The sequence below is a fragment of the Oryza glaberrima genome, chromosome 7 (genome assembly GCF_000147395.1).
Source record: "Oryza glaberrima chromosome 7, OglaRS2, whole genome shotgun sequence".
In the NCBI taxonomy this organism is placed as follows: Eukaryota; Viridiplantae; Streptophyta; class Magnoliopsida; order Poales; family Poaceae; genus Oryza; species Oryza glaberrima.
In genome coordinates this window covers 17653344-17679772 of record NC_068332.1, presented here as the reverse complement: position 1 = coordinate 17679772, position 26429 = coordinate 17653344, and the positions used below count along the sequence as shown (strand labels likewise).

Here is a 26429-nt window from a genome sequence, read left to right as displayed (position 1 = left end):
CCGCCTGGTGGGGTCCACCCGCCAGGTAGCACCCTCGGCCTCGTGGACTTGGTCCACGGTGGACCGACCTCCCCCTTGAGCCGCTGACAAGTGGGGACCATCTATCGGCGCCGCCCCCTTGTGCTGACGTCAGCCCTGGGATGAATTATTTCGCAATAAATTGATTAAGGGTTTTTCTTTTATAGTAAAAACACATATAATCTTCTAAAAATCATAACTAATTCATCCGAGCTCCGATTAAGTCTATTCAAGTCTCAGTAAATCAAGAAAAATGTGTAGAATCCATTAAAAATGGTTTTGTTCTCTGTTTCAGTAGTCTTATAGCATGTTTTGCTTGTGTGCTTTGTTTGTCGCGTAGATTTCGGCCGTTTCGTCGATTCGCGGTTTCTTGAAGACGTTGCTGTGGTTCCATCGGTGCGAGAGCAAGGCAAGTCATACATTACAATTTTCTACCCAATTTACAAATGTCTCGCATTTCTATTAAATATTGCATTGTTTTACAATATCATGTGGGATGGATCCTATTACTCAGCTTTATCTTGTTTCCCTTACGCCATTGATAGCTTGGGTATTAAAATGACTAGATGTTGGTTTAGGAGATGCTTAGCCACGCTTAGTTCAACTAGTGCACAAAGGGGGATCGCATTAAAGCATAGACTTGCTTATCGGCATAGCTTTGGTTTAGTGCCACCGTAATGGTGTTGGTTAATTAAAATACACGTCATGTGGGCTGTGGGTGCATGGTTTAGCTAGTCGTGCCCATGGCAATTAAGGACCGGTTCGCGAGATGCCCTGGAAGAACTTATCGTACTTACCACAAGCCAGCGTGGGCAACGGCTGGGCTTGTAGTGTAGCTTTTCTCTAGCCGACGTACCCAGGCGAGGGTGGGCGTGATGGAGTTGGGTCGGCCGGGGTGTCCGGTTGATCAGCTTCCGGATTCACCGCGGCACGAAAGAGGGGCTGTCCGTTGCCTGCTGGGGACGGGGGTGAACCCTAAGGTGTGGTGCGATCGGTTAGAGAGGGTTATGCGAAGGGTCCTGTCACGGCCTCTTTCCAGTGTGTCATGGTGGCATGTCGGCGCACGGGAACGTGTCGTGGGGCTGTGTCTTGTGGGTACAGTTGTACACCTCTGATCAGAGTAAAACTATTCGAATAGCCGTGCCCGCGGTTATGGGCGGTCGACCAGATTCACCGTGATTAGTCTCACCCCTAGTTAGCCTTTGGAACTGGTTAGTTCAGGTGGTGGTTTGGGCCTGTCTCAACGTGGTGTAGCGTTGAGCAGTGATTGGTTAATATTGATTAGTTACTACAACTGTTTTACTGCTTTCAACTACTGCTTTGAAATGCCAGCTTTATGCAAAAGAACCTTTAGCCTCCCTTGGATATATCTTGCATCATACCTCCTCTTCCGGTATGACTTGCTGAGTACAGTGGGTAGCACTCAGTCTTGCTCTCTTTTCCCCCACACCAGAGTTGAAGTTCTTCTCAGTTGGAGATGTCTCGAAGAGGTTGGTTTCGTCGCTGCCGTCAAGGATTACCTGTGGAATGGAATCGCCCGCTGCAGGAGTCAAGTCTTCAGGCTTAGCTCGCTTTTATCTTTTCCGCTGCATTTGTAATCTTTTATATTTTTGTAAGACGGGGATCTGTATGTCAACAATTGTCGTTTGTGTACCCTGGCTGGTCCTGGACAGGGGTTTAATGCACATTCAGCTTAGAAATTCTGGTCCGTGAATTTCTGGGTGTGACAAGTTGGTATCAGAGCCAGGTTGACCATAGGACAAGCCAAATGGAAACCCTAAGAGCCCTCTGAAACCTTTTCATCTGCACATGCCTTTTGCACCCGGATTTGTTTCGGGAAAATTTGGGGTTTTGCCTCTTTGGTTTGTGGGAAAATTCTTGGTCGTTCATTCGGATCGGATCTTTAAAATTAGCTCGGTGTAGGGTATTAGAAAGATTTTATTTGGAGTTTATTTGACAGTCAGTTGGGAATTTATCGGGTGATATGCACTAAGTCGTGTCTAGGTTCGATGGGCAATTTTATGTGTGTATTACAGTTATGCATCTATTTTGTGCATTAATTTATCGTTTAGTCAGTTGCATTAGTGTCTTTATCTGGGTTCATGAAAAATGTTCTATGCATAAAAATCATCATGCTTGGTTATTTATTTGAGTCATTTGTTGCTTTGTTTATTTGGATTTGAGCATGTGTTGGTTCCTATCCCTCTGTCCTCTTTAGATGTCAGACCTGTACTCCGATCGCAAGCGCCGCTCCAAGCTTCAGAGTCGCCGCCTTTAGCCTTATCGTTTTCTTAGTTTTGGTTGCTTGCTAGTTTCTGTGTTTAGGTTTGTTGCTGGTGGGTTAGTTGGCAATCGATATCATGTGTTAGTGGTATGGCTGCCTTAATTAGGAGTTGTTTGTTTCCTTTTTAGTGTTTTAATCAAGATTAAGATAATTGCACTTAAATTTATAAGAAAGATTAGTTTCCGAGCCATCTGTTTTCTTCCTTTCTCTTATTTCTACCTATCCTCGTCCAGATGGTGAAGACAAGGAATGATCCCCGTGACTCCAACGATGCCAGGGGCAGCGAAGAGTAGACCGATGGAGCTCATGTCAGTGGTGCATCTGACAGCAGTTCATCGCCACCGCCCGGGAACCCAACGGTCACTCAAATGATGACAATGATGATGCAACAGATACAGCAGCATCACCATTAGGTGTTACAACAAGTGCAGCAGAACCAGCGGTTTGCTCCTCCACCATCACACCTGTCCAAACTGTTAGACTTTCTTCGTATCCAGCCACCCACTTTCTCAAGCACCACCAAGAGGTTAGTCTCTGCACCAGTTCTAATTCTGCCAGATCAGACGAAAGACTTCCAGGTCTACTGTGATGCATCTCGCCAAGGGTTGGGATGTGTGTTGATGCAAGAAGGCAGAGTGGTCGCATATGCTTCGCGACAATTGCGTCCACATGAGAGCAATTATCCTACTCATGATCTTGAGTTGGCAGCAGTGGTTCATGCTCTGAAAATCTGGCGGCACTATCTTATCGGCAACCGTTGTGAAGTCTACACTGATCACAAGAGTCTGAAGTACATCTTCACTTAGCCCGACTTGAATCTCCGACAGCGAAGATGGCTGGAGTTAATTAAAGATTATGACATGGGGATACATTATCATCCAGGCAAAGCAAATGTGGTAGCAGATGCTTTGAGCAGAAAAAGCTATTGCAATGCCTTATGCAATATCTTGAGCACCTAAATTTGGGTATTGTGGAACACGGGTACGTAGCTGCCCTAGAGGCACGGCCTACGCTCGTGGATCAAGTCAGAGCAGCTCAGGTAAATGATCCTGAAATAGCTGAGCTGAAAAAGAATATGAGGGTTGGAAAAGCTCATGATTTCCATGAGGATGAGCATGGCACAATCTGGTTGGGAGAAAGATTGTGTGTGCCTGACGACAAAGAACTAAAGGATCTGATACTCACTGAAGCTCATCAAACTCAGTATTCAATTCATCCCGGCAGTACTAAAATGTACCAGGACCTCAAAGAGAAATTCTGGTGGGCCAGCATGAGAAGAGAGATAGCCGAATTCATCGCACTTTGCGATGTTTGTCAGCGAGTCAAAGCAGAACAGAGGCCCGCAGGACTGCTACAACCCCTTCAGATCCCGGAATGGAAATGGGAAGAAATCGGAATGGATTTCATAACAGGTTTGCCCAGGACATCATCGGGGCACGATTCAATCTGGGTGGTCGTGGATCGACTCACCAAAGTTGCTCATTTCATTCCAGTACACACTACCTATACTAGGAAAAGGTTGGCAGAGCTTTACCTTTCAAGAATCATGTGTTTGCATGGGGTACCTAAGAAGATTGTATCTGATCGAGGAAGTCAATTCACTTCAAAGTTCTGGCAGAAACTGCAAGAAGAATTGGGGACTCGTTTGAATTTCAGCACGGCTTATCATCCGCAAACAGATGGTCAGACCGAGCGAGTAAATCAAATCTTGGAAGATACGTTGAGAGCTTATGCACTTGACTTTGGTGGTGCCTGGGATAAAAGTCTACCGTATGCGGAATTCTCTTACAACAACAGCTATCAGGCCAGTTTGCAAATGGCACCGTTTGAAGCATTGTACAGACGAAAGTGCCGCACACCACTTTTCTGGGATCAAACAGGTGAGCGCCAACTGTTTGGGACAGAAGTGTTAACCGAAGCAGAGGAGAAAGTTAGGACCGTCAGAGAAAGACTGCGAATCGCCCAGTCTCGGCAGAAGAGTTATGCTGATAACCGCCGAAGAGAGCTTACTTTCGAAGCAGGGGATTATGTGTACCTTCGTGTCACTCCGCTCAGGGGAGTACACCGGTTCCAAACGAAAGGCAAATTGGCACCAAGCTTTGTGGGACCATACAAGATTTTGGAACGCCGAGGTGAAGTCGCTTACCAGCTTGAGCTCCCATCTAATATGGTTGGTATCCACGATGTGTTTCATGTGTCTCAACTGAAGAAGTGTTTGAGGGTACCTGAGGAACAAGCTAGCTCAGAGCACATTGACATCCAAGAAGATCTGACCTACGTGGAGAAGCCAGTTCGTATCCTTGACACCAGTGATAGAAGGACCAGAAACAAGGTGATAAGGTTTTGCAAAGTTCAGTGGAGCCACCACTCAGAGGAAGAGGCCACCTGGGAAAGAGAAGATGAATTGAAGGCCGCCCATCCGCACCTCTTCGCTAGCTCTTCCGAATCTCGGAGTCGAGATTCCGTTTAAGGGGGTAGGTTTGTCACGCCCTGAAGTTCTTCTCCCTAGCTAAAATCCAATTGATAAATTGTTTCAAGAAATTATTTGTTTCAGGGCAAGAGAGAAATCCTAAATTAATAAATGTAAATAATAATCGGAATCGGCATGTGGAATTTTTCTTGGATTCTACATGTCAAAATACGCTAACAAGACTTTTAGCGGAATTTTCAGAGCATTGTAAATAATTTTAACCGATTAAAATAAGCAATGTGCAATATTAATCCCAGGAAAAATCTTTTTCCTTTTTTCCTCTTTTCTTTCTCCTTTTCCTTTGTTGGGCCGTCGGCCCAACCTCTCTCCCGCGCCACCCTCCTTGTCGGGCCGGCCCATTCCTTCTCCCCTCCCCTGAAGTCCTACCTCCCTCCTCCTCTCCTCCCGGGCGCCGACAGGTGGGGCCCACCTGTCGGTTTCGCCCCTAACCTCCAGCAGGAGGGGCGGCCTCCCTCCTCAACCGCCGCTCCACCCCGCGCCCCCACACTGCCCGCCTTTCCCGCACCCACGTCGCCGCGACGCCGCCCACGCCATCGCCTTCCCGCCCGCGACGCGCGCCCACAAGGGGCGGATTCAAATTTTGAATCCCCCTCCCACTCCCTTTCTCTCTCTTCCCCCATGTCGCCGGCCAAATCGGGGGGTTTCCCGGCCGTGTTCGCCCTTCCCGAGCCCCTATAAAGCTCCCCCGCACCCCCTTTCTCTTTTTCCTTTTGTCGCCGCCCTCTCCCGAGCCCTCTACCGTCGCCGCGTCGCTCTCCCCTAGCGCCACCGCCGCCGCCACCCTCCGGTCGCGCGCCGCAGCCGCTAGAGTGGCCGCCATGCCAAGCCGCCGCCGCCGTTAGCATTGCCGCCGCGTGAGCCACCTCGGCCGCCGCTCGGTTACCGCTAAACCCCACCGGAGGCCGGTTCTCCTCGCACTTAGGTGAGCTTCCACCATTACCGCCGCCTTCGGCTGGCTATGTCGTGCGCCATGGACCACCTCCCTCTCTCTAACCCCTCCCAACCTTCTCTCTAGGCCCTCCCGCTTCCCGTCCGCCGTCCATCAAGGTTCATCGGTCGCTCCTCGTCGCCGTTCGCCGTCGCCTCCCTCCGCGTCGGCCGGACCCCTTGGTGAGCACCCGGGCCCCTTCCTCTCTCCCTCTTTGCCGCGCCGCCGCCTCCGTGCGTGCGCCGCCGCTTCGGCCGCCGCCGTCGTCTTTGTGTCGTCCGCCGCCGCCTCCCGCCGCCGGTTGCCGTCGCCGGCGACCGTGCGCGCGCGCCGCCGCCCTCACCATAACCGGTCGGCCGGTTTGAGGCCGAGCCGAGCCGACCGGGCGTCTCCCCTCCCCTTTGAGCCACCGCCTGGTGGGGTCCACCCGCCAGGTAGCACCCTCGGCCTCGTGGACTTGGTCCACGGTGGACCGACCTCCCCCTTGAGCCGCTGACAAGTGGGGCCCATCTGTCGGCGCCGCCCCCCCCCTTTGCTGACGTCAGCCCTAGGATGAATTATTGAGCAATAAATTGATTAAGGGTTTTTCTTTTATAGTAAAAACACATATAATCTTCTAAAAATCATAACTAATTTATCCGAGCTCCGATTAAGTCCATTCAAGTCTCAGTAAATCAAGAAAAATGTGTAGAATCCATTAAAAATGGTTTTGTTCTCTGTTTCAGTAGACTTATAGCATGTTTTGTTTGTGTGCTTTGTTTGTCGCGTAGATTTCGGCCGTTTCGTCGATTCGCGGTTTCTCAAAGACGTTGCTGTGGTTCCATCAGTGCGAGGGCAAGGCAAGTCATACATTACAATTGATCATATTGTACCCAATTTACAAATGTCCCGCATTTCTATTAAATATTGCATTGTTTTACAATATCATGTTGGATGGGTCCTATTACTCAGCTTTATGTTGTTTCCCTTACGCCATTGATAGCTTGGGTATTAAAATGACTAGATGTTGGTTTAGGAGATGCTTAGCCACGCTTAGTTCAACTAGTGCACAAAGGGGGATCACATTAAAGCATAGACTTGGTTATCGGCATAGCTTTGGTTTAGTGCCACCGTAATGGTGTTGGTTAATTAAAATACACGTCATGGTGGGCTGTGGGTGCATGGTTTTTCTAGTCGAGCCCATGGCAATTAAGGACCGGTTCGCGGGATGCCCTGGAAGAACTTATCGTACTTACCACAAGCCAGCGTGGGCAACGGCTGGGCTTGTAGTGTAGCTTTTCTCTAGCCGACGTACCCAGGCGAGGGTGGGCGTGATGGAGTTGGGTCAGCCGGGGTGTCCGGTTGATCAGCTTCCGGATTCACCGCGGCACGAAAGAGGGGCTGCCCGTTGCCTGCTGGGGACGGGGGTGAACCCTAAGGTGTGGTGCGATCGGTTAGACAGGGTTATGCGAAGGGTCCTGTCACGGCCTCTTTCCAGTGTGTCATGGTGGCATGTCGGCGCACGGGAACGTGTCGTGGGGCTGTGTCTTGTGGGTACAGTTGTACACCTCTGATCAGAGTAAAACTATTCGAATAGCCGTGCCCGCGGTTATGGGCGGTCGACCAGATTCACCGTGATTAGTCTCACCCCTAGTTAGCCTTTGGAACTGGTTAGTTCAGGTGGTGGTTTGGGCCTGTCTCAACGTGGTGTAGCGTTGAGCAGTGATTGGTTAATATTGATTAGTTACTACAACTGTTTTACTGCTTTCAACTACTGCTTTGAAATGCCAGCTTTATGCAAAAGAACCTTTAGCCTCCCTTGGATATATCTTGCATCATACCTCCTCTTCCGGTATGACTTGCTGAGTACAGTGGGTAGCACTCAGTCTTGCTCTCTTTTCCCCCACACCAGAGTTGAAGTTCTTCTCAGTTGGAGATGTCTCGAAGAGGTTGGTTTCGTCGCTGCCGTCAAGGATTACCTGTGGAATGGAATCGCCCGCTGCAGGAGTCAAGTCTTCAGGCTTAGCTCGCTTTTATCTTTTCCGCTGCATTTGTAATCTTTTATATTTTTGTAAGACGGGGATCTGTATGTCAACAATTGTCGTTTGTGTACCCTGGCTGGTCCTGGACAGGGGTTTAATGCACATTCAGCTTAGAAATTCTGGTCCATGAATTTCTGGGTGTGACAAGTTGGTATCAGAGCCAGGTTGACCGTAGGACAAGCCAAATGGAAACCCTAAGAGCCCTCTGAAACCTTTTCATCTGCACATGCCTTTTGCACGCGGATTTGTGTCGGGAAAATTTGGGGTTTTGCCTCTTTGGTTGACGGAATTTCATGACGGAGCGGTATGGTTCCAATTTTTTCTAAATAGTAGTGGCATTTTTTCTAAATTAGCATATTTGCAGTGGTATAGATCCAATTAACTCTAAAATTAAAACAGTGTCTCCAGCTCTGTCCCCATCCCTCAACTGCCACCTAGCTCCCTTCTCATCCCCCCTTATTCCTCCTAGACAAGTGGTCACTAGTCAGCTTGGCGTGGTCGTGGCAAGCGAGAGCGCAACAGATGGTGGTGGTCGCTGCCGGGACGACGTGCCTCCACACGGCTCCAACACCTCCTTCTTCGGCCATATGGGCTGAAAGAGAGAGACAGAAAGAGAAGGGATGGCCTGGGACCTCGCCGACAACCTTCTTGTTCCTCGCCCCTCACGCCTCCCATGTCTCCTCCAGTGTGCGCACGATATGGAGCTCCGTGTCTCATGCGCGTTGAGCCAAAGAGGAGGAGGCGTTCGATGGGGTGGTCATGTGCACGGTGAATGGCTTCCACCGGCGAAGCAAGCCGGCAGCGGCGCAGCCACGCAGGGGCAAGTGCCGCGATGGTGCTTTGTGTCTCAGCAGGTGGACGGAGGGTGCTCCCTGGGTGGGCACACTGCTCCTCTAGTGTGTGCACGACGTGGATCAGTTCGGCATCCCGTGTGTGGAGTTCGGCGAGCATCGCTGTGATGTGGAGTGGCCTGCAGAAAGGGGAAGGGGATGAGCAACAGCGGCGTGCATCTTCATCACAGGGACGAAGACGATGATGTGATGCAGACGATAGAGTGCCATGGTTTTAATTTTAGAAGATTGAAGTGGCATCCATCCGATTTTATAAATAGCACTGATAATTTTCTAATACACAACATATTGGCAATGACATGGATCCAATTAACTCTTTATTTTTCTTTATCGAACTTTGTTTCATGTCGACAACTTTGTTAAGTGATTTCATATGTTAGTTGTTAAGAGTTTTGATATGTTATTAATTAGTATAAACCTGATTGTGATTAATGTGTCGAAAACTTTGGTCAAAGCTCATTAATGGGCCTCATTGCGCTCGCGGGCCTTGTAAGTCCATCGGTATAGGAAAAAAGTGCACCGAAGTTCCCTCAACTTGTCATCGAATTACAAAATCGTCCCCCAACCATAAAACCGGATATCCGGCGTCCCTTAACTAATCAAAACCACTGGTCATAATAGATCCCTCGGTGGTTTTGACTCCGGTTTTGTCCGACGTGGCAGCTGACTTAGCGTGGGCCCCACATGTCAGGGTGCCACGTCAGCATATACTCTATTTCCCCCTCTTCTCTCTCTGTGTTCTCTCCTTCCTTCCTCCCCCTCGCTTTCTGGTCTCGCACGACGCATAGGCAGCGACGCGCGCGCCGGCGATGGTGGCTCCCGGGTGGCGGCGCGCGGCTCACCGACCTCCCCGTCCCCCTAGTGCGGTCGGCGATGGCGGCGTGCGGCTGCGGCCATCATGCGGAGATCGACTCGACACCGCCGCCCTCAAGTCGCTACCGTCGGGCATCGGCAATGGCAGCGTGCGGCTGCGGCCGACGGGAGAGGCGGAGGAGGTAACCGCGGACGCCCTCGCCCTCGTCGTCGACGTCGCCACCGATGACGAGGTCCACGCCGCTCACCAGTTTGCATGCCTCGTCGTCGTCGACGCTCACCACTCCGGTCCAGCCACCCCACCGCGGACGAGCGACGAGAAGCCGGCGGCGCGACGCCCCCACCCGGAGCCGCCGCCGATGTTGAGGCCGAGCGGCGCGGAGTCGTCGGGGCTGCCGCTCCCCATCCGCAGCTGCGCTCGCCTGCTACTACCACTGCCTCCTTGCCACCGCGTTCGCCCACCGACGCTGCCTTGCCCTGCCGCCGCCCTCCCCTTCCCCGCCGCTCATTCCTCGTTGATCGCACCACCCTCTTCGCCGCTCCTTCTCCTCTCCGCCACTCTTTCCCCGTCGGCCGCGCCGACCCTCTTCCCCGCTGCATCAGTGACGCCGTCGCTGCCGCATCGGCCCTCCTCTCTGCCGCGCTCCTTCCTCGCCAGCCGCCAGTCGCCTCACCCCGACGATGACGCGCGGTCACGGCAATGGCGCCGCACGGCACGTGGGGAAGGAGGGAAGGCAGACAACCACCGCGCTCCTCCCCATATACCATTCGCCCAAGCCTGCTCCTCCCGACAGGATCTTCTCCTCCTCGTCGGTGTCGTCGTCCTCCTCGTCCCCGCCGGATCCCGCTGCGGCGCGATGGCTGCCGTCCTGGTCGCTCGGCGGCCTTCGCCCTCCTCCTCCCACCACCGCGCTCGCCTCCGGCACTGTGCCGCGTAGCGTCGCGCCGTTCCTCGCGGCGTCGAGGCAGACGGGCAGCTGGGCCTTCCCATGCTCCCCCTTCCCCTCCCCCCGTGCTCCCGCCACTGCCGCCCTCCCCTTATCTCGTGTCTCCGCCGCCGCCGACTGCCACACCTCCTCTACTAGCTCGCTCCGCCGGCCTCCTCCTCACCTGCGTCGCCTGCTCGAGTGAGAAAGAGAGGAGGAGATGGAGAAAACGGCGGAAAGAGAGAGGTAATGACATGGACAGTCTGATAGGTGGGGCCGACGCTGACTCAGCCGCCACGTCGGATAAAATCGGGGTCAAAACCACCGAATGACCTAAAATGAATGGTTTTATAAGTTGAGAGATGCCCTACATCTGGTTTTGCGGTTGGAGGACGATTTTGCAATTCGAGACAAGTTGAGGGACCTTCGGTGTACTTTTTCCATCGATATACTCCAGTCGAGGCGTCGACACCCAATCCATCGGTCTCCTGCCTGCGCCGTCGGCCGCCGCGCTGCCGCCGCGCAGATCTCCATCACCCACCGGCCGGCGTCCCGCTGCTTCCGCCTCATACTTCTCCCCTCCGACTCCTTGCGCCGGCCCAAGTCAATCCCCCGGTCTCCTCGGCCTCTACTACCGTCTCTTCTCTAGTTTCGCCCGCCGCCTGCGCCGATTCCCATCCATATCCCGCGAGGTGGGTGCCGTCGTCCTTCTGCTTCCGCCTCCGGTGAGCACCCGTGCCGAAGCATGCACATCCTCTTTCCTTCGATTTTTCCTTTACTTTTTATCTTCTCTCCCAGATCTGGAAGCTAGGGTTTTACTGCAGTTCCCCCAACCAAGAAAAAAAAATAATCTGGGTGTTAGTGATTAGTATCTTTCAGTTTTTGGTTTCTAGATTTCCATAATTTCTATATATCAGAGTTTCTACCGCTCTCAAATTTAGCTATAGTTTCTATATTTCCATAGCCTTTTGGTTTCTAGATTTCCACTCCCAAATTTTTAGCTTTTGGTTTCTCTATATTTCCATTGTTTATATTCGCACTCTCAAAATTGGCTTTTCGCTGATACACTTTATATGCATCCGAGTTTCTAGCACTGTTTGTCCCTTCATTTCGCATATAGCATTGTTACATCTCAGGGATAGAGATGTATGGAGTATTCGCTAAATATGTTTTATGTTTCAGTGATGTCTGATCCATTTTAGATGGAAGGACTCATTTTTATCACATGGTCTTCTGGATCATTCTTTGACCATTGCATGCCTTGTAGTAATCTTGTTTGGAGTGTGATTCGAGATCAAACTTCCTTGTTCCAGGAAAGTATAAACCCGAAAGGATGGAGTTGAGATTTAAGGCACCCGATTATGCTACGTGGAAAAAGGAGGCAGCTGCATGCGACAAAAATAATGGCAATGATAAAGATGGATCGATTACAGTAAGAAATGAGTATCCATGGCACCCTCCCCCTCGTTTTGAACTTACTGAGGGAATAGATTTGAAAAATTGACGAGGTATGATAACACCCAGCCGCGATATATCAACCCCCCCCCCCCTTCCTATTTTCTTCCCCTAGTGCTGACTCTTGACTTTCAGTTTATGGTTGAAAGGAATATTTCGATTGCCAAGTCCACAGCAAATGACATAATCATCCCAGACCCTGCTCCTGAGGTTTGTGTTACCTTCATTTACAGAATCAATTGATGAATCATTCCATTATATTAGTTATTTTGCTCAATCCTGTAATATTATAGGGTACTTAAGTCTACTGAACCATTGATAGTTTATTGCTATCATATATGAACCTTAAATAAGGCTGTGTTTAGTTCAGCGCAAAGTTTGAATTTTGGTTGAAATTGGAGATGATATGACTAAAAAGTTGTGTGTGTATGACATGTTGATGTGATGGAAAAGGACTGAAGTTTGGATCCAAATTTTGGATCTAAACACAGCCTAAGAACATCTGATTCACATGTCTGAACCATGATAGGCTTTAGATCCCCTTATATTCTTTCTTTTCCCTTCTTCTCCGTGGTTCATGTTTGGTTTCATCTCTAGCCCACCCCAACTTGCTTGCTCAGAAGGTTTTGTTATTGTTGTTGTCATATATGCACCTCCATAAACCGCAAAACAGTTTATTTTGTTGTGCTTTGTTAGTTGGATAATTGATGTCTCAATTTTTTTTCAAATGTGATGGATCCATCTAGTGGATGTGTTATGCCTTCTTGGACAAATATGACCAATTGGAGCCCATCTTTATAAAGGATAATGCACGTTGCTTCCTCCGATTATTCAAGAAATGGGAGGGCTATGCCATGTCATGGGATCTCACCATCACCGCACAAACCTTAACCTGCATGGTTAGTTTCAATGCCCTGCGGTGTGCAAAAGTTGTATTGGAGGGCAGGGCACCTGAGCTCCTTGGGATGCATGCCAATCCCAACTGCGTAACCAAATATGGATACTTCCCGCTCCACGAAGATGCTGAAAGGTTCTCTGTTGAGATGATTAAGCTACTCTTACGCCATGGTGCATCAGCCAATGTGCGCACAGTTGGCAAGGATGTCATTGAGGACCTACTCCCGCTCCATATCGCGATTGAGAATACTTGCCTGCATAAGTATCTTGAGGACAATCTTTCGCCCAGCCAGAATCATTTGGATTATATCTACAAGCTTATCCACCTGCTATGTTTACCTGAAATGGTTTGTTTCACTTCCCTCCCTATGCAAGTACTACTTTTGCAGCATGACATAAATAGTAACTGTGGTCATACCATAGATCCCAGACAGCTGTTATTACGAATTAGTGATATTAAGGACTGTACATCCTTTTGTCTCCACTTGTTAGAGGAAGTAAAGTTTCCCTTTTTTAATCTTGTCTTCATGTGTTAGTGCATGTTCATATGTTAAAGGCAAGGAGTCTTCAATAAAATATACAAAAAATGTATCTACTAAGCAATTTTATTTTCTTTGCCTTGGAGATTGTCCGTAATCCATAACTACTTTGATAGGAGGAAATGAAGCCATATATAGAAAGTTAATCAACACTACTTGCTTGCACATACAAATGCTAAATGTCACTTTGTTTTTGTTCCTTGTTTTACAGAAGATCTTCTTGGATACAATTAGACTGCTTGCAGGAAAAACAAATAATCTACTTGAAGAGCTCTGGTATTACATTGAGGATGGAAAACTTATCCAGTCTGCAATTCTACTACTGGCTGCTCAGGAGCAGATCCGAGGGGGCAGTTCCTCCAAGATCAGTAGTAAGAAAGATGGGTTTGGCATTATCTCTAAGCGTATACTGAGGCTTTCATTTGCCCTGAGATGGGAGAAAGGTTCAAATGGAATGGCACAGAAGCTTCTGGAGGAAAAGAGGACACTTATTGATTGCACAGGCCTGCTTGTTGATGTAATTTCCCAAGCTGGTGAACCTCTTTCTGCATACGTTCAGGCGCATTCAGAGGTATGCATGTTTGGTTTATTGCAGCTGTGGTGCCTCTGATGCATGTTACTTAATATTTTTAATATTTGTATTTTGACCATTGTAAGAGCTGTTGTTTAAAAAATACATGCGGTCTTAGCAAGAAGAATGTTAATAATTCTCGTGTTGACTGAAAATAATAATAATAATAATAATAATAATAAATGTTATATTTGATAACTTTGTGATAAGAGTTCATACTAACAAATCTATACAAAAGTGAACTTTTGTAAAACTAACAGTTTCGCAAGATTTCATAACTACTGAAATCCTATCTCCGATCAACCAGACTCTTGTTTCATTCAGTAGCATAGCTTTGTTTGTTCTGTTAGGTGATCAGAGATAGGGGCATTGAATACCTAAGACTCTTGATTGGAGATAGGATTTCATTAGTCATGAGGCTATTCCATATTTCCATCCCTGAATCTTCCCAACTAGCTTCTCAGAGAAGAAAGATTCTGGAGGAAACTCAACCTTCACAAACAATGCTTAGGTAGTTGATATTGTTTACTGATATGAGATTTAATATCTGAATTCCAGAGTTGGTGTATTTTATATGAAAGCCAAGCCTAAATTAACAATAATATTGCAACACATTTATATTTTTTACTGAACTATTGTATATGTAATACACATGAATACATGAGGTTTTCTTAATCTTTGGTGTAACTTGGAGTATGGAAGTGTTATTTCTCATTGAACCTTGCATTTGATTTTATGCCAATTTTGTTTTATGCTTTGCATCAATGTTTTGAGAGGTGTCTTGCTTAAACGAATGAACTTTTCTTACAGCAATTATCTATGAACTACTGCCCATCTTTTTACATTAATTTCAGAGAATTACACTTCCAAGCTCAAAATTATCACTGAACAATTTTTCCGAACCATTATCCCAGATTTATATTTATTTATCATAAAGCTGCACATTTTACCAGCTGTTGAGTGTTGACATCTACTCCCTCCTTCCAAAAGTCTAAGTTCTATTTCTTTTTGCACCAAGACCAAGGTGTAATTAACTCATTCATCATGTGACAAAACCAAATGAACATGCAACTAATAAGTACTAAAATGATTTTTTGGGTTCCGATAAAAAATATAATATAGCACATAGTGACTACAAATAGGACTTAGACTTTTGGAAAAACCAAAGAATGAAATAGGACTTAAGACTTTTGGAAGGAGGGAGTATGAACCACATGTCATGCACATGTGGATCTACTAACCTTAGAGTGGTTGACCTTTGGGCCTAATGTTGCAGCTCATGCCAAGAAGGGTCCAGTTTTCTGACAATATGTTGAAAGAATGCGTAGTTTGTGATTTTTCTTCAAGAAGTGTAGTTTCTGAAAATTTTGAGTATGCTCGTGCCTCACTGAGATGTATCCTTTTTTTCTTACTTGATGCTTTGTGCACATATAATAAGAAAACAAAAAGGAGACTATATGTCCCTACTGAAGTTGTCTATTGCTACCTCATTGAATCAGTCTGTCTCAACCACCCATAGTAACTAATGTAAAGGAATTGAGTTTCGTAATTGCTGCTTGCACTAAAGAAGGTAGTGGTAATTTGAGAAGATGTAGTTGTCTCTTGTTGAAATCATATGACTTGAAACAAAAAGGATTACTTTTCATCTTCTATCAAATTAAAAGCGTTTGATGGAGTTTGCGTTAAAACCATATCTCTTTTGTTTACTACATTTTTTATACATCTGATAACTGATTACTACATGATTATGCCATAAATAACGAATCTACTTTTTAGTTTATATGAAATGCTATATGTAAAACAGCTAATGAATCTGTATTAATCTCATTACTAGATTAATTCAATTTGTGGTTCTGTAGATACAAGCATTCTATGGTTTGATACTAAAAATGCTGACCTTGTGTTTACAAATGAATATATATAGCGAACTTTTGTAGCTATGCTGGATGGTCATAATGGTGTAGTTTCATATTAGAACTTTGGAATTTTTTCAATATGTAGTATAAATCAATTTAGCGTGTTTTCTTATGTTTTTATCACTAAATTCTGTTCTTATTTAATTTTTCAAATACGCAAGATGTTGTTTAGATTAAAAAACTTTCCATCACTTCATATGTACAGTGTGAAATGCCAATGTTGTTTTTGAAGCTTCCCTTATGTCTATTTTCTGGCTGTCACTGCCTAGTAGGAGTACCATTTTTAGCAATGAACATCAAGTGTTTGATAGGCTTAGACTGTGTTCTTAAGTCTATCTTCCCAACTTGACCTCCCTTGTTTTCCATGCAACGCTTCCCAAACTATTAAATGGTGTGTTTTTGTGCGAAGTTTTATAGGAAAGTTGTTTAAAGAAAACATTAATACTTTTTTTAAATAAGCTAATACTTAATTAGTTATGTGCTCATGCGTGCTTCTTTTTGCATGCCGGAGAGGAGGGGTTCTCAACCCCTCATCCTGAACACACCCTTAATGCTATTAATAGCACATGGTGCATATGAACAAAGGGCACGCACTTGTGTCATTTATCTTTGTTTATTTTCTGGATGCCTGGCAGATAAATTGGCCAAAATAAGCACTTGCATGTTTTCATGGCCAAAATATATGCTCCAGCTCCAAGAATTTTAGGAGCTGGGTATTCTTGGTGCTTGAGCTGGGGGTGTATTTAGATTTTGAATTTAACCTTCTTGTTAACTGAAAATATATGCTTAAGGCACTTTATTTAGCCTATAAAGTCCAGGTCCTTCAAGAAACCTGAAGTTAGAGCTCATACCGTAACTTGTCGGTGACCCCAGAGGACAGTTCAATTTAGCTCAACAAACACTAGTATGCAATTCATGACCTCTTTAAGTCTGTCTGAACTTCATTTTATATCATAAAGCATGAAGAAATTGACACATTTCTCTTTGAGAAATAAAGATAAAACAATCGAGGTGATTTCGAATGCTTGCAGTTGGAATTTGAATAACTGAACGACTGTAAAGTTTAAACATACAGAAGTGTGATGCAGTTCTTAACTCGTACCTTTGAAGTGTCTAGATTATAATCTCTGATTACAGAACTTTTGGAATCTAAGAGGCTTTGCTTTAAGATAACTATAAGATAAATCAATCTAGATGAATGTGAATATGTATGTTATGTAGTCTATAAAACCATGTAGTAAATTGAATGTGATTGTATGTTTCTTACTGTTTTTTGCACACTATTCTATTGCCTTCCAATTCATATTGTATAATTGCAATTTTCTCCTCCGAACAATTCTTTCCATCATCTCTCTGCTATCATTGGTTATATGATTCCTAAATTGTATATATGATATATCTATGCTAGCGGCATATTGCCTTTTCTGTTTATTTTTGCTCTAGCTTATACAGCAGCTTTTATGTCAATTCAGGCGCCCCATGTGGAGGTTTTGGAACATGTTTCAACTATCCTCAAGGAGTATGGGTTTTACCCCACTGCAGAAGTCATTGACACTATGAACCTGTACTTCTCTTTGTATTGCTTCACACAATAGTTTTCTATGAGAATACATGTTTACTTTGCTGATTATTTTATTTTGTCTTCCACTTTTTTCTTGAAGTCAGCCTTATGACTGCGAAATGGAGAGAGAGTCATGTAGCAAAGGTGTGTTGGGCTCAAGTGATTCTTTTTACATTTAACAAAATTAGCACTAACCTCTTTTTTTTTATGGAGAATATGGCTTATAGATGCAAACATGGCATTTACAGAAACAGCTAATCGGCACGCTTCGGAGGAAAAGGTAAAGATAATCAAATACTACTGTATTAGAGCATCTCTATCTTCACCTTGCTCTGTAAAGTGCCTTGTTGTGAGCTGTACTAGGTGAGGTATTGTCCACACAAATAGTATTTTGTGGTACTGTAGTGTGCAGGGGGGAGCAGTCGGATAAGTCACTTGCATGATTAGTCTCTTGTCAGATTTGGTTACTAGTCCATTGTTATGATCTGAAGACCTATCTCTAGTCCACACCCCCCCTGTGGAAGTTCTTGGTCTTGGCGGTGTTTCGCCAATAATGGTCTACACATATGCTTCAATTTCTGTACTTTTACATGTTTAAACTATCCTTTGTATGGAGCAATGCGAACTCTTTTATGTCAGGGTATTGTCCTAGAAGTAGTATCTTGTGAACAAATCTGAAAGTATAATAGGTAAGTTAGAGATAAAAATGTCTTTGCTTTAGTTACATTATGCTAACATATATATTTTTCTTCTTTTTTTGTGGATACATGATCTTGTGATAACTGCGTTTGGTCTTGTTTCGACTAGAACGGTGTTTGGTAATGACTAATGACTAGTAATAAATTGGCAGCAGAAAGTTAGCTATAGGAATTTCTGCCCTTCCCTTTGATTTTTTTTTTAAAAAAGATACACCAACTTTTTTTATAAAACCAGGTAACAAATTGAAAAATTTGACGAATCCCATTGCTTTGAATTGCCTCTAAATACAGATGGCCTATTGCAATGCCACGCATTTCAACTATGATTCATCTCTGCTATGCTAATGTGATCGAGACTAGTGTGTTTCTCATCAGGTTCTTTACCAAAGAAAAGGGGTAATGCAATAAAAAGTAAAGGAAATAATACAAATATTGAAATTAAACTAGCGCCCGGTATTAGTGTTCTTGAATGATTTGTTGGATCTGATTTTTTTTTTCTGTGAGGAAGATTCTGATAAACGAAGGTGCAGTGTAATATTAGTAGTTGTTTGATGCATTAACAAAAGCATGTTTTGCTTGCTATGTTTGTGGCATGCCTTGTGCTGGTTCAACAGCTTATCATGTTGCTTAAGCATACTACTTAAGTACTAGTACACTGTAGTGAAATCATTCATTCTCCCTCCATCCCATAATATAAGATGCCCACGCATTTCAAGATTTCACCTTCAAAATATTTTGACCAACATTTAGTACAATATGAATTGAATTTTACTTGCTAAAAAGTATATCATTGGATTGACATTTGAATTTACTTTCATATGGTTATAATTTTGTTACTACAAATCTTATAATACATGAGAAATTACAAGACAAATATTAGTTTTGAAGACTGTCAAGTTTGACCATGCCTTATATTATGGGATAGAGGGAGTATCTAACAAAATCTCAAGCGAGAGATCGTGGCTGACCATGCTGAAATATGGATGTTTCTGTTTTCTTTAATGCTGTACTTTTATTGAAATATGTGACAGACTAGGAGAAAGGAAGTAGGCGGAGGATGGGATCCCACATATACAAGGAGAAATTTTTTCCCATATTGGAGATCAGTTTTACGAACCCTGTGTCCTGTGAAGGTGTATCCAGTCTATGCAAGAGCAAATGCTAATTCTGGGCGTGATCTTGAACAGATCCGTATCTTTCAGAGTAACTCAATGGCCAATCGATCTACCCGAACTCAAAATCGTATGCTTGATTCAGTGGGAAGAGTCCCACCATTTGCAAACAATCATCAATCCAAAAGGAGCTTCAGCACTTGTGCTACTGGTGCATTCAGGCTCTTGAAGCTGCTGAAGTAAGTAAAGCATGAGTAGAAAAGGTATGCCCATGAGGTTTTTTTTTTTTTGCCAAGTTTCGTTTGATGCACCTTTAACTTGGTACTATATCCATCTTAAAATATAAGGCGTATTTTGTTCTGTTATGATAAGGTTTTGATTCGCAATTGCTTCCCTAATATATTATCTATATGACATAAAAGTATAATTATACAAAATACAAAAGTACTTTTGAAGACGAATCTAATAACATTAATTTTGCTTCATAAAAGTTATATTATAATAGAGTAATTGTTGATCAAAGTCTCGTCCTAATGAAAACAATATGTCATATATTTTGAAATGGAGGGAGTAAGTTTATTTGTTAAGTAGTTCATTAATGATTGATAAGGTGCTTATATATAGTGTTAGGTATTCTATTATTTTGTCTTATTTTTTGTTGTTTAAGTTTGTATGGCGCGGTGCTCTAACTTCCATATTTATGTAAAACACATTTTGCGTAGATAAAGAATATTTACGTCAAATCATAATGCTTTTGTTTTGTTTGTGCAGGTTCTATAGTTGAGAAACCAAATATTGACTTTTCTCTGAAAATTAATTCACCTGTGACAGATCTAGCGTGGGGGCTCCAGTACCCTTGCTCGCTGGATCTTGAGGGAAGGGGGAAGAAGAGGGATTTGAGGAAGAAGGCAATGACCCTCCTCCAATCTCAAGCTGCATCAGCCCCTGTAATTCACAATAAATATGATTCATTTTATTTGTACATAGCAAATTAATTTATAAAAAGGGTCAAAAAGGAAATATTTTTTTCTTAAAAATAGATCCTTCACACCAAAGAGGCTGGCGCCAAGGGCCTACTTATAAGAAAAAGTACTTACGTTTGGAACATGTTTAGAAATTTGTTTCTTACAAATAAGTTCTTGGTGTCAATTTTTTTTCGCTAACCCCTTCACGTTAGCGACTTAGCTATAATATAAGGGCGCTAGGGGTGGCAGTTGTGGACACCCCGAGTATTATACCATCCAGTGTCCAACGCGACCACCACATACTGTTGGAGGAGTGGGATCCAAACACGCATAAAAAGCCACTTGTCCTCAATGTGTCCATGATCATGGTTGACACCTTCTGCTATAATAACCGGAATGTTGAGTAGTGATCACAAGAGACCCCAGTGCCTCGATCCAAAGCGCTATCCCCAATTATCTCAAGCGATCAAAACTCGTTACTTGTGCTCAGCTAGTCCCCAGGAATGCGACTAGTCCCACACTTTCATCGCAAGCAATTGGAACATCATCACATGTGCATAACAAGGGGTCAAGTGCAGCAAGTATCTGGTACAGAATAGGGTCCAAGGTTCCATCTAACAGCACACAAGTAGCAGCGGAAGATTCAAACAAAAGCCAAAAGCACAAAACAAAAGCCGGTGGTGCCACGACCCCACAAGGGCAAACCAACCGGGCAAGAGCCAAGCTGAAGGTAGCAGTAGATCATTCACTGCCCTCGCCGCCCCCGGTAGAACAGTGACCACACAGGAAGCATAATTCTACGCCGGAGTCCTCACCTGAAAAACAGCGCCGCCCCCGGCAGAACAGTGACCACACAGGAAGCATAATTCTACGCCGGAGTCCTCACCTGAAAAACAGCGGAGCCGGGTTAAGTATAAGATTGTACTCGCGAGTCTTACCCATAAAAATATATGTAAGGGGAGAGAGAAGTATGCAGGTTTACCTTAACCTAGAGCAACCTAAGTTCAACATTTGCATAAAGCCAATTTTATTGAGCAGATATAAGTGAAAGCGATAACACAATAAACTGATTAGCAACATTATAAAATTCTGGACAGCAAGCAAATTAATCTGAAAGGTACAAGTAAATGAGCCCAAACGGCGCTCACAACATCCAACATGGAACTACCAAAGTCCATATCATCATGGCACAGCTTGCCAACATCACCATCAAACATAAACCCACCAGAATAACCCAAGTTTGATGCTAATATAACTGAGGCACACATCAAGCATTGTTCATAACCGTGGACACGGCTATTCGAATAGATTATACTCTGATCAGAGGTGTACAACTGTACCCACACGAGATGAACAAGGATCAAATGCCGCCCACCACACAGGTGCGACCTACAAGTGATTCAAGCTCGTCACATGTCCTTTCCTAGCCCCACCCCAACCATTTAAACCACACCGGGGCCCCCGATGACTCAGTCACGTGCGTGTGATGTGACTAAGGCGGGCTCACCACGCGGGAGATACCCCCTGCCGTACCTCCGCCATCTGGGCACTCCGCGGATCCCAAATCCTCACGTTTCTCCGATGGGCGTAAATGATCACAGTAGGTTTAGTAATCAAACAGGCCGGTCCCATGATACGGCGTGTGGTAAGTACGTAGGGTGCTTGAATAGACGTCAAAATGTTCGGTCCTTAACAACCTAGACGGAGCTACTGCATCAGGGGAAAACATACCTCCCATCATCGCCCTACCACCCGTCCAAGTCAATCATATTTCATCAACCATTATTTAATGTAAGTGCTCCAGTTTTAGCCCATTAACCAAGTTATCCATATCCCAGAATTAACAAAATTGTCCAGCCATATAGTTGTATCCCCACTAAGCAAAACTAAGCATAATGAATAAAATATCCCAACTATTCCCAACCAGGAGAGTAATAGGTATATGACAGCTATATATAACTAAGGTAAATGCACCAATTAATTATCTACCATGTCACCCAAAACTATTAACTAAGCAAATGCAGATATGTATATAAATAGGTTCGCAACCAACGGAGTTTAAGTAAAACATGGGTGCTAGATGCTTAGGTGCCCGCCTTGCTGCCGTGAGTAATCACAGTCAATCTCGGGTTCTTGCTCCACGTACTCCGAATTCTCAGAATCTACCGATAAGAAGCAAATATGCATATAAGATTCAAATAAACATGCATATGCAACATGCTCTATAAAACATGGCCTAATTACAGTAGGTAGAGAGTACGATAAATTGATTTTAGAAACAAGAATCATCTCATTTACATTTGTGGTTTGGGAGATACAAAAATAACAAGCCATATACACTGAAAATGGCACTATGCTAAAACTGAATATAAACTATAGATCATTTGGTGATCCCCACATTTTCTGGCAAATTTTCATGAGTGCAACTTGCACCATACAAAAGAGTATAACTTACTGGTTATATGAGAAGTATTTGTATTATTTAATTTGGAGTTTGAACAAGTTAGCAGGTATGTAAGAAACCTGGAGAGTGAGAAAAAGAAAACTGTTGCTAGCTGTTTATTTATTTTTTCTGAATAAATCAAATTGACATCTTACACTTTGTGGCAAAACTTAGTGAATTAAAAACATGAGGTTGGATGTATAATTTACTTAAATCACCAGTTTTGTGAAAACAAAAGGAAATTACAAACATAGATTATTTAACTCTAAATTAATTTATTTTCTGTTTTGCTAAACATTTTCTTTGGAGAGCAACACAAACAGATGTACCTAAAGTTATGCTACTGTTGGTTGGGGATGGTGCAGCTCAGAGGTAGGACAAAAATAATGGAGGTCATTTGTGTGGTGGTAAAAATGACATGGTGCTCAAAACACTCCCCCAAGTTCAACAAGTGAGCTAAAACAAAATTTTCCTAGCAACAAACCGTCTCGAAGTCACAGCTCAAAACACACGGGCAGCAACATGATTGATGGAGTGCTGTAAAATACCCTTCATGAGCACAAAAATAACTAGCATATGGAGATCATGTTGCTGTACATGGATAAGAAACTCACCAGAGAAGGACATCGAGGGAGACACTAATGCAGTAAGGAAGGAGATGAACTCAAAATTCTAACGAACTTTATGCACGAAAAACATACATTAAGGACTTCATCCTACTGCTAAGAAGCCACCTTTTAGCTTGAGATGAAGAGTCGAAACCTCACCAAAATAGGGAGACAAGAAGATACAGAGCTGTTGCCACTAAAGAAGAGAAAAAACGGCTTGCAGCTTGCTCCTAGGCTTGAAATCTTGAACCGGTGACCTATGGAGGAGGCTAGGAATGCTCAGCATGTTTGGGAACCTAAGAGAAGCTATGGATGGGGAAGAAAGCTCACCAAGTGGAGGAAACAAAGTCTTACTGCCACTGCACCAAGCAGCAAGCTCCATCTCTTTTCTTCTCGATCTTTCTCACGAATCTATGCATGTGCAAACCATTTGGATGGATGGAAAGCTTAGAATCATGGGGATCTACTCGGGTGACATGCAGGGCTTGATTCTTTCATTTTCATGAAGATTTCGGGAGGGGAAAATGAGGAGGGAGCTCAGCTCATGGAAGAACATAACAGCAAATGGGGAAAAGGAATGGGAGGGAGGTGAAGGGGTTTTTCCTTGCTGTTTAAGCATAAGAAGTAGGGGAAGGACGACCATGTGTTGGTTTGAGGCTTGTAGGGGAGCCTAGGTCACTGAAAAATGGGGCCAAGGCGAGCTAAGGCAAGTGACAATAGAGGGATGGGTAGAAAACAGAGTAGAACACCGAAATCAGGATTTTCAGCTTAAATTTTCCTCTCCTTCTTGGGTAACTAGTTTAACCTAGCTACTAGAGTGTTAAAAATGTGTGTCCTGGTGTGGAGATAGATGGAGTTACCTAGTTTCCGTTTTTTAAAAGTTTCACTCAAGTAATCGAAATATTTTAATTCTGGCAAAAAGGTGAAAGGGGGTATGCTGAAAACTAAATTGAATTTTAAGGAGGTCAAAACTAAGAGTAAAAATTCTACAAAAATTATATTAACTCTTTATAAATAATCTAGTATTTGAATAAATTATAAAACCTATATCCTTCTGTTTAACTTTAAGCACATTTAGAAGTTGCTTCATTTTCATGATTAGGTTTCTAATTAATTAAGTGTGACTATACTTGACTGATATATTGAGGTAGTAAAAAGGGTGATAAAAAGATGAAACATTTATAGTGGTCATCTTAGGTTGGCTAAGTGATAAGACGAGCATCAAGGAATTTTATGTTGCTTAGATATATTGCATAGTCTCTAGGTTTATTTGACATGCATCAACCACCTATGAATGACATAAAAATCACTCAAGCCAATATATTGAACTTTACTACAGACAGGTATACAAGCACACAATCACTAGTTACTAATTCTACTAGCCAAATACTAAGCATGCTCGGGTAGATTATCCAAAGAGTGAAAGGTTAACGACTATACTACAACATTTCTTAACTACCGCTTGACCATTTAATTTGGTTATATACAAAGAGACTTGAACAAAGCTTAGAAGCTAAAAAGTAGAAGCACCAAACACCAGAGCTTCATGGATTATCTAGTATTGAGTTAGCTTGATCTCTTGAAACATTGTTTCCCTCGTGGAAGGGAAAACATAAATTAGTTGAGCTACTCCTCTAAAATGGTGGTAGTTTTTATTAGCGCCAAAACACTCTCTGAACGTTGGATGAGTCTTTAAAAATAGTTTTGGTTTATCTACCAAAAGGTTGTAGGGTCATTAGTCTACCTATAATGATTACTAAAGTTTCATATTAACTCAAACCATAGTTTGGGAAAATTGTTTCAATTTCTACCCATTTTTTATACACAAATTAACCGGATGAGGTTTTGAACCCAAATAGCTTTAAAACTTCCAACTTTTACTAAGGACAAATTCCGATTTTCACTTAAGTTGATTATTTAAAACCTCAGGATGTTACAGCAGTGCCGGTTGGCGCCAGTGAACCTCTTCTTCTTAAATGAAACAAGGCTCTCCCTGTCCTCTTCTGAGATTTTTCCTAAAGCAAAATAACGTCGTTGTCGTCTCTTAGCCAAACATTTAACATTTTGATTTATTTAAATAATTGTGCAAATATATGAATCAGGTTTAAAGTACTTTTAATAATAAATAAATCGTAATAAAATAAAGTATAATTAAATTTTTAATAAGATAATATCTATTAAAAATTAGAGACGCTGTGTATTAAAAACTGAAGGGAGTAACTTTTTAGAGATGTAACTGACTGTAACTTGTAACCTTCATAACAAACTTCCCATGCTTTAATTTATGTAATTCTGTTGGATTTGAACACACTATAATTCTATTGATACAGATTTGATTTCTAGAATCTGCTACACTTCTTTTACTTGGGCAAGTCTATATCCAAATTTTCATAGAATTCTTTCAATATCACAAAACATTTTTTCCCAGTTTTTTTCATCCAAATGTATGTGTTGTTGCCCTGCACTTTTCATCGTGATGCAGGCTTGGAATTATCTCCATTATCTCTTACCGTCTCATTGTTTCTTCTACTCTTATGTTTATTAGCTTATTCAAACGGCTTATTTGTGATTAGAAAATAATTTATAAGTAAAACTTTATACATGTCCTTAGTGAAACTCAAAAGCAAATGTTGTAAAACAAACTACGATGAAAAAACCCACAAAATCACCTCCAAAATTAAGTTTTAAAAATTAAAATTTAGCTTATAAACATAAGCAAAACAATTATGCTCTTATTATCCCTACCGATCGAGCTGTTTTAGGGTAGATCTAGCTAATTCTTTTTTATTATAACATTGTAACACATGGCCTTGACCCCCACCAAAATATAGAGAGAATTAGGGAAAAGAATAGGACCCCTTCGTGATTCAGATAGATGGGTTCACACGCCACGTGGTGGACCATCTCCACCTCCCCCACCTGCCCCCCTATCTCTAGTGAGAAATTTGCATATCTCCTACCCATAAAAACTAGTTTCACCGAAATTTTCATGGCCTTTTGCATTTGCAAATTATTTTTCCTCAATTTCAGTTTCTTTTTCGCGCGGACCGATTGAGCCAGGGGTAAATACGTTCGAGAAAAGAAATTGCGAAAAAACAATTTTGCAAATGCAAGAAACCATAAAAAGGGTATTGCAGCGAATACTCGCGGTTTAAGAGAAACATTTAATCTAATCTCATTTTAATTTTAGTGATGGTATTCTAGCAAAATCCGTTCTTATGGGTGGCAGATATGCAAATTTCTCTCAGGCAAGCGAAGCGAGAGAAGCGCAGAGAGGCAGGCCCACTGACACGCGGGGTCCACCCGGCGTGCCCCGCATTTCTCCCAAGCCT

General features: G+C 43.5%; 1 protein-coding gene and 1 long non-coding RNA gene across 5 annotated transcripts; one reads left to right on the top strand and one right to left on the bottom strand.

Annotated features, from left to right (window-relative positions):
- The first annotated feature begins 10800 nt into the window (after window positions 1-10800).
- On the top strand, window positions 10801-20215 carry LOC127778899 (uncharacterized). 4 transcript variants are annotated; one of them, XM_052305543.1, is made up of 10 exons: window positions 10801-11024; window positions 11646-11840; window positions 11923-11997; window positions 12534-13031; window positions 13435-13794; window positions 17183-17274; window positions 17372-17415; window positions 17499-17551; window positions 19001-19320; window positions 19913-20215. In XM_052305543.1, the coding sequence occupies exons 3-10, from the start codon at window positions 11926-11928 to the stop codon at window positions 19953-19955; spliced, it is 1482 nt and encodes a 493-aa protein (XP_052161503.1). In that variant the 5' UTR covers window positions 10801-11024; window positions 11646-11840; window positions 11923-11925; the 3' UTR covers window positions 19956-20215. The 4 variants fall into 4 exon arrangements, with proteins under 4 accessions (XP_052161503.1, XP_052161504.1, XP_052161502.1 ...); XM_052305544.1 differs by having other exon boundaries at window positions 10801-11057; window positions 12591-13031; XM_052305542.1 differs by having other exon boundaries at window positions 10801-11057.
- Window positions 20216-20358: 143 nt separating this feature from the next.
- LOC127778900 (uncharacterized) lies at window positions 20359-23656 on the bottom strand. The gene is made up of 3 exons (XR_008018580.1): window positions 23428-23656; window positions 23257-23354; window positions 20359-20932 (listed from the first exon to the last, which is right to left on the bottom strand). It is a non-coding gene; the product is annotated as an uncharacterized LOC127778900 (long non-coding RNA).
- Between the last annotated feature and the right edge of the window lie 2773 nt (window positions 23657-26429).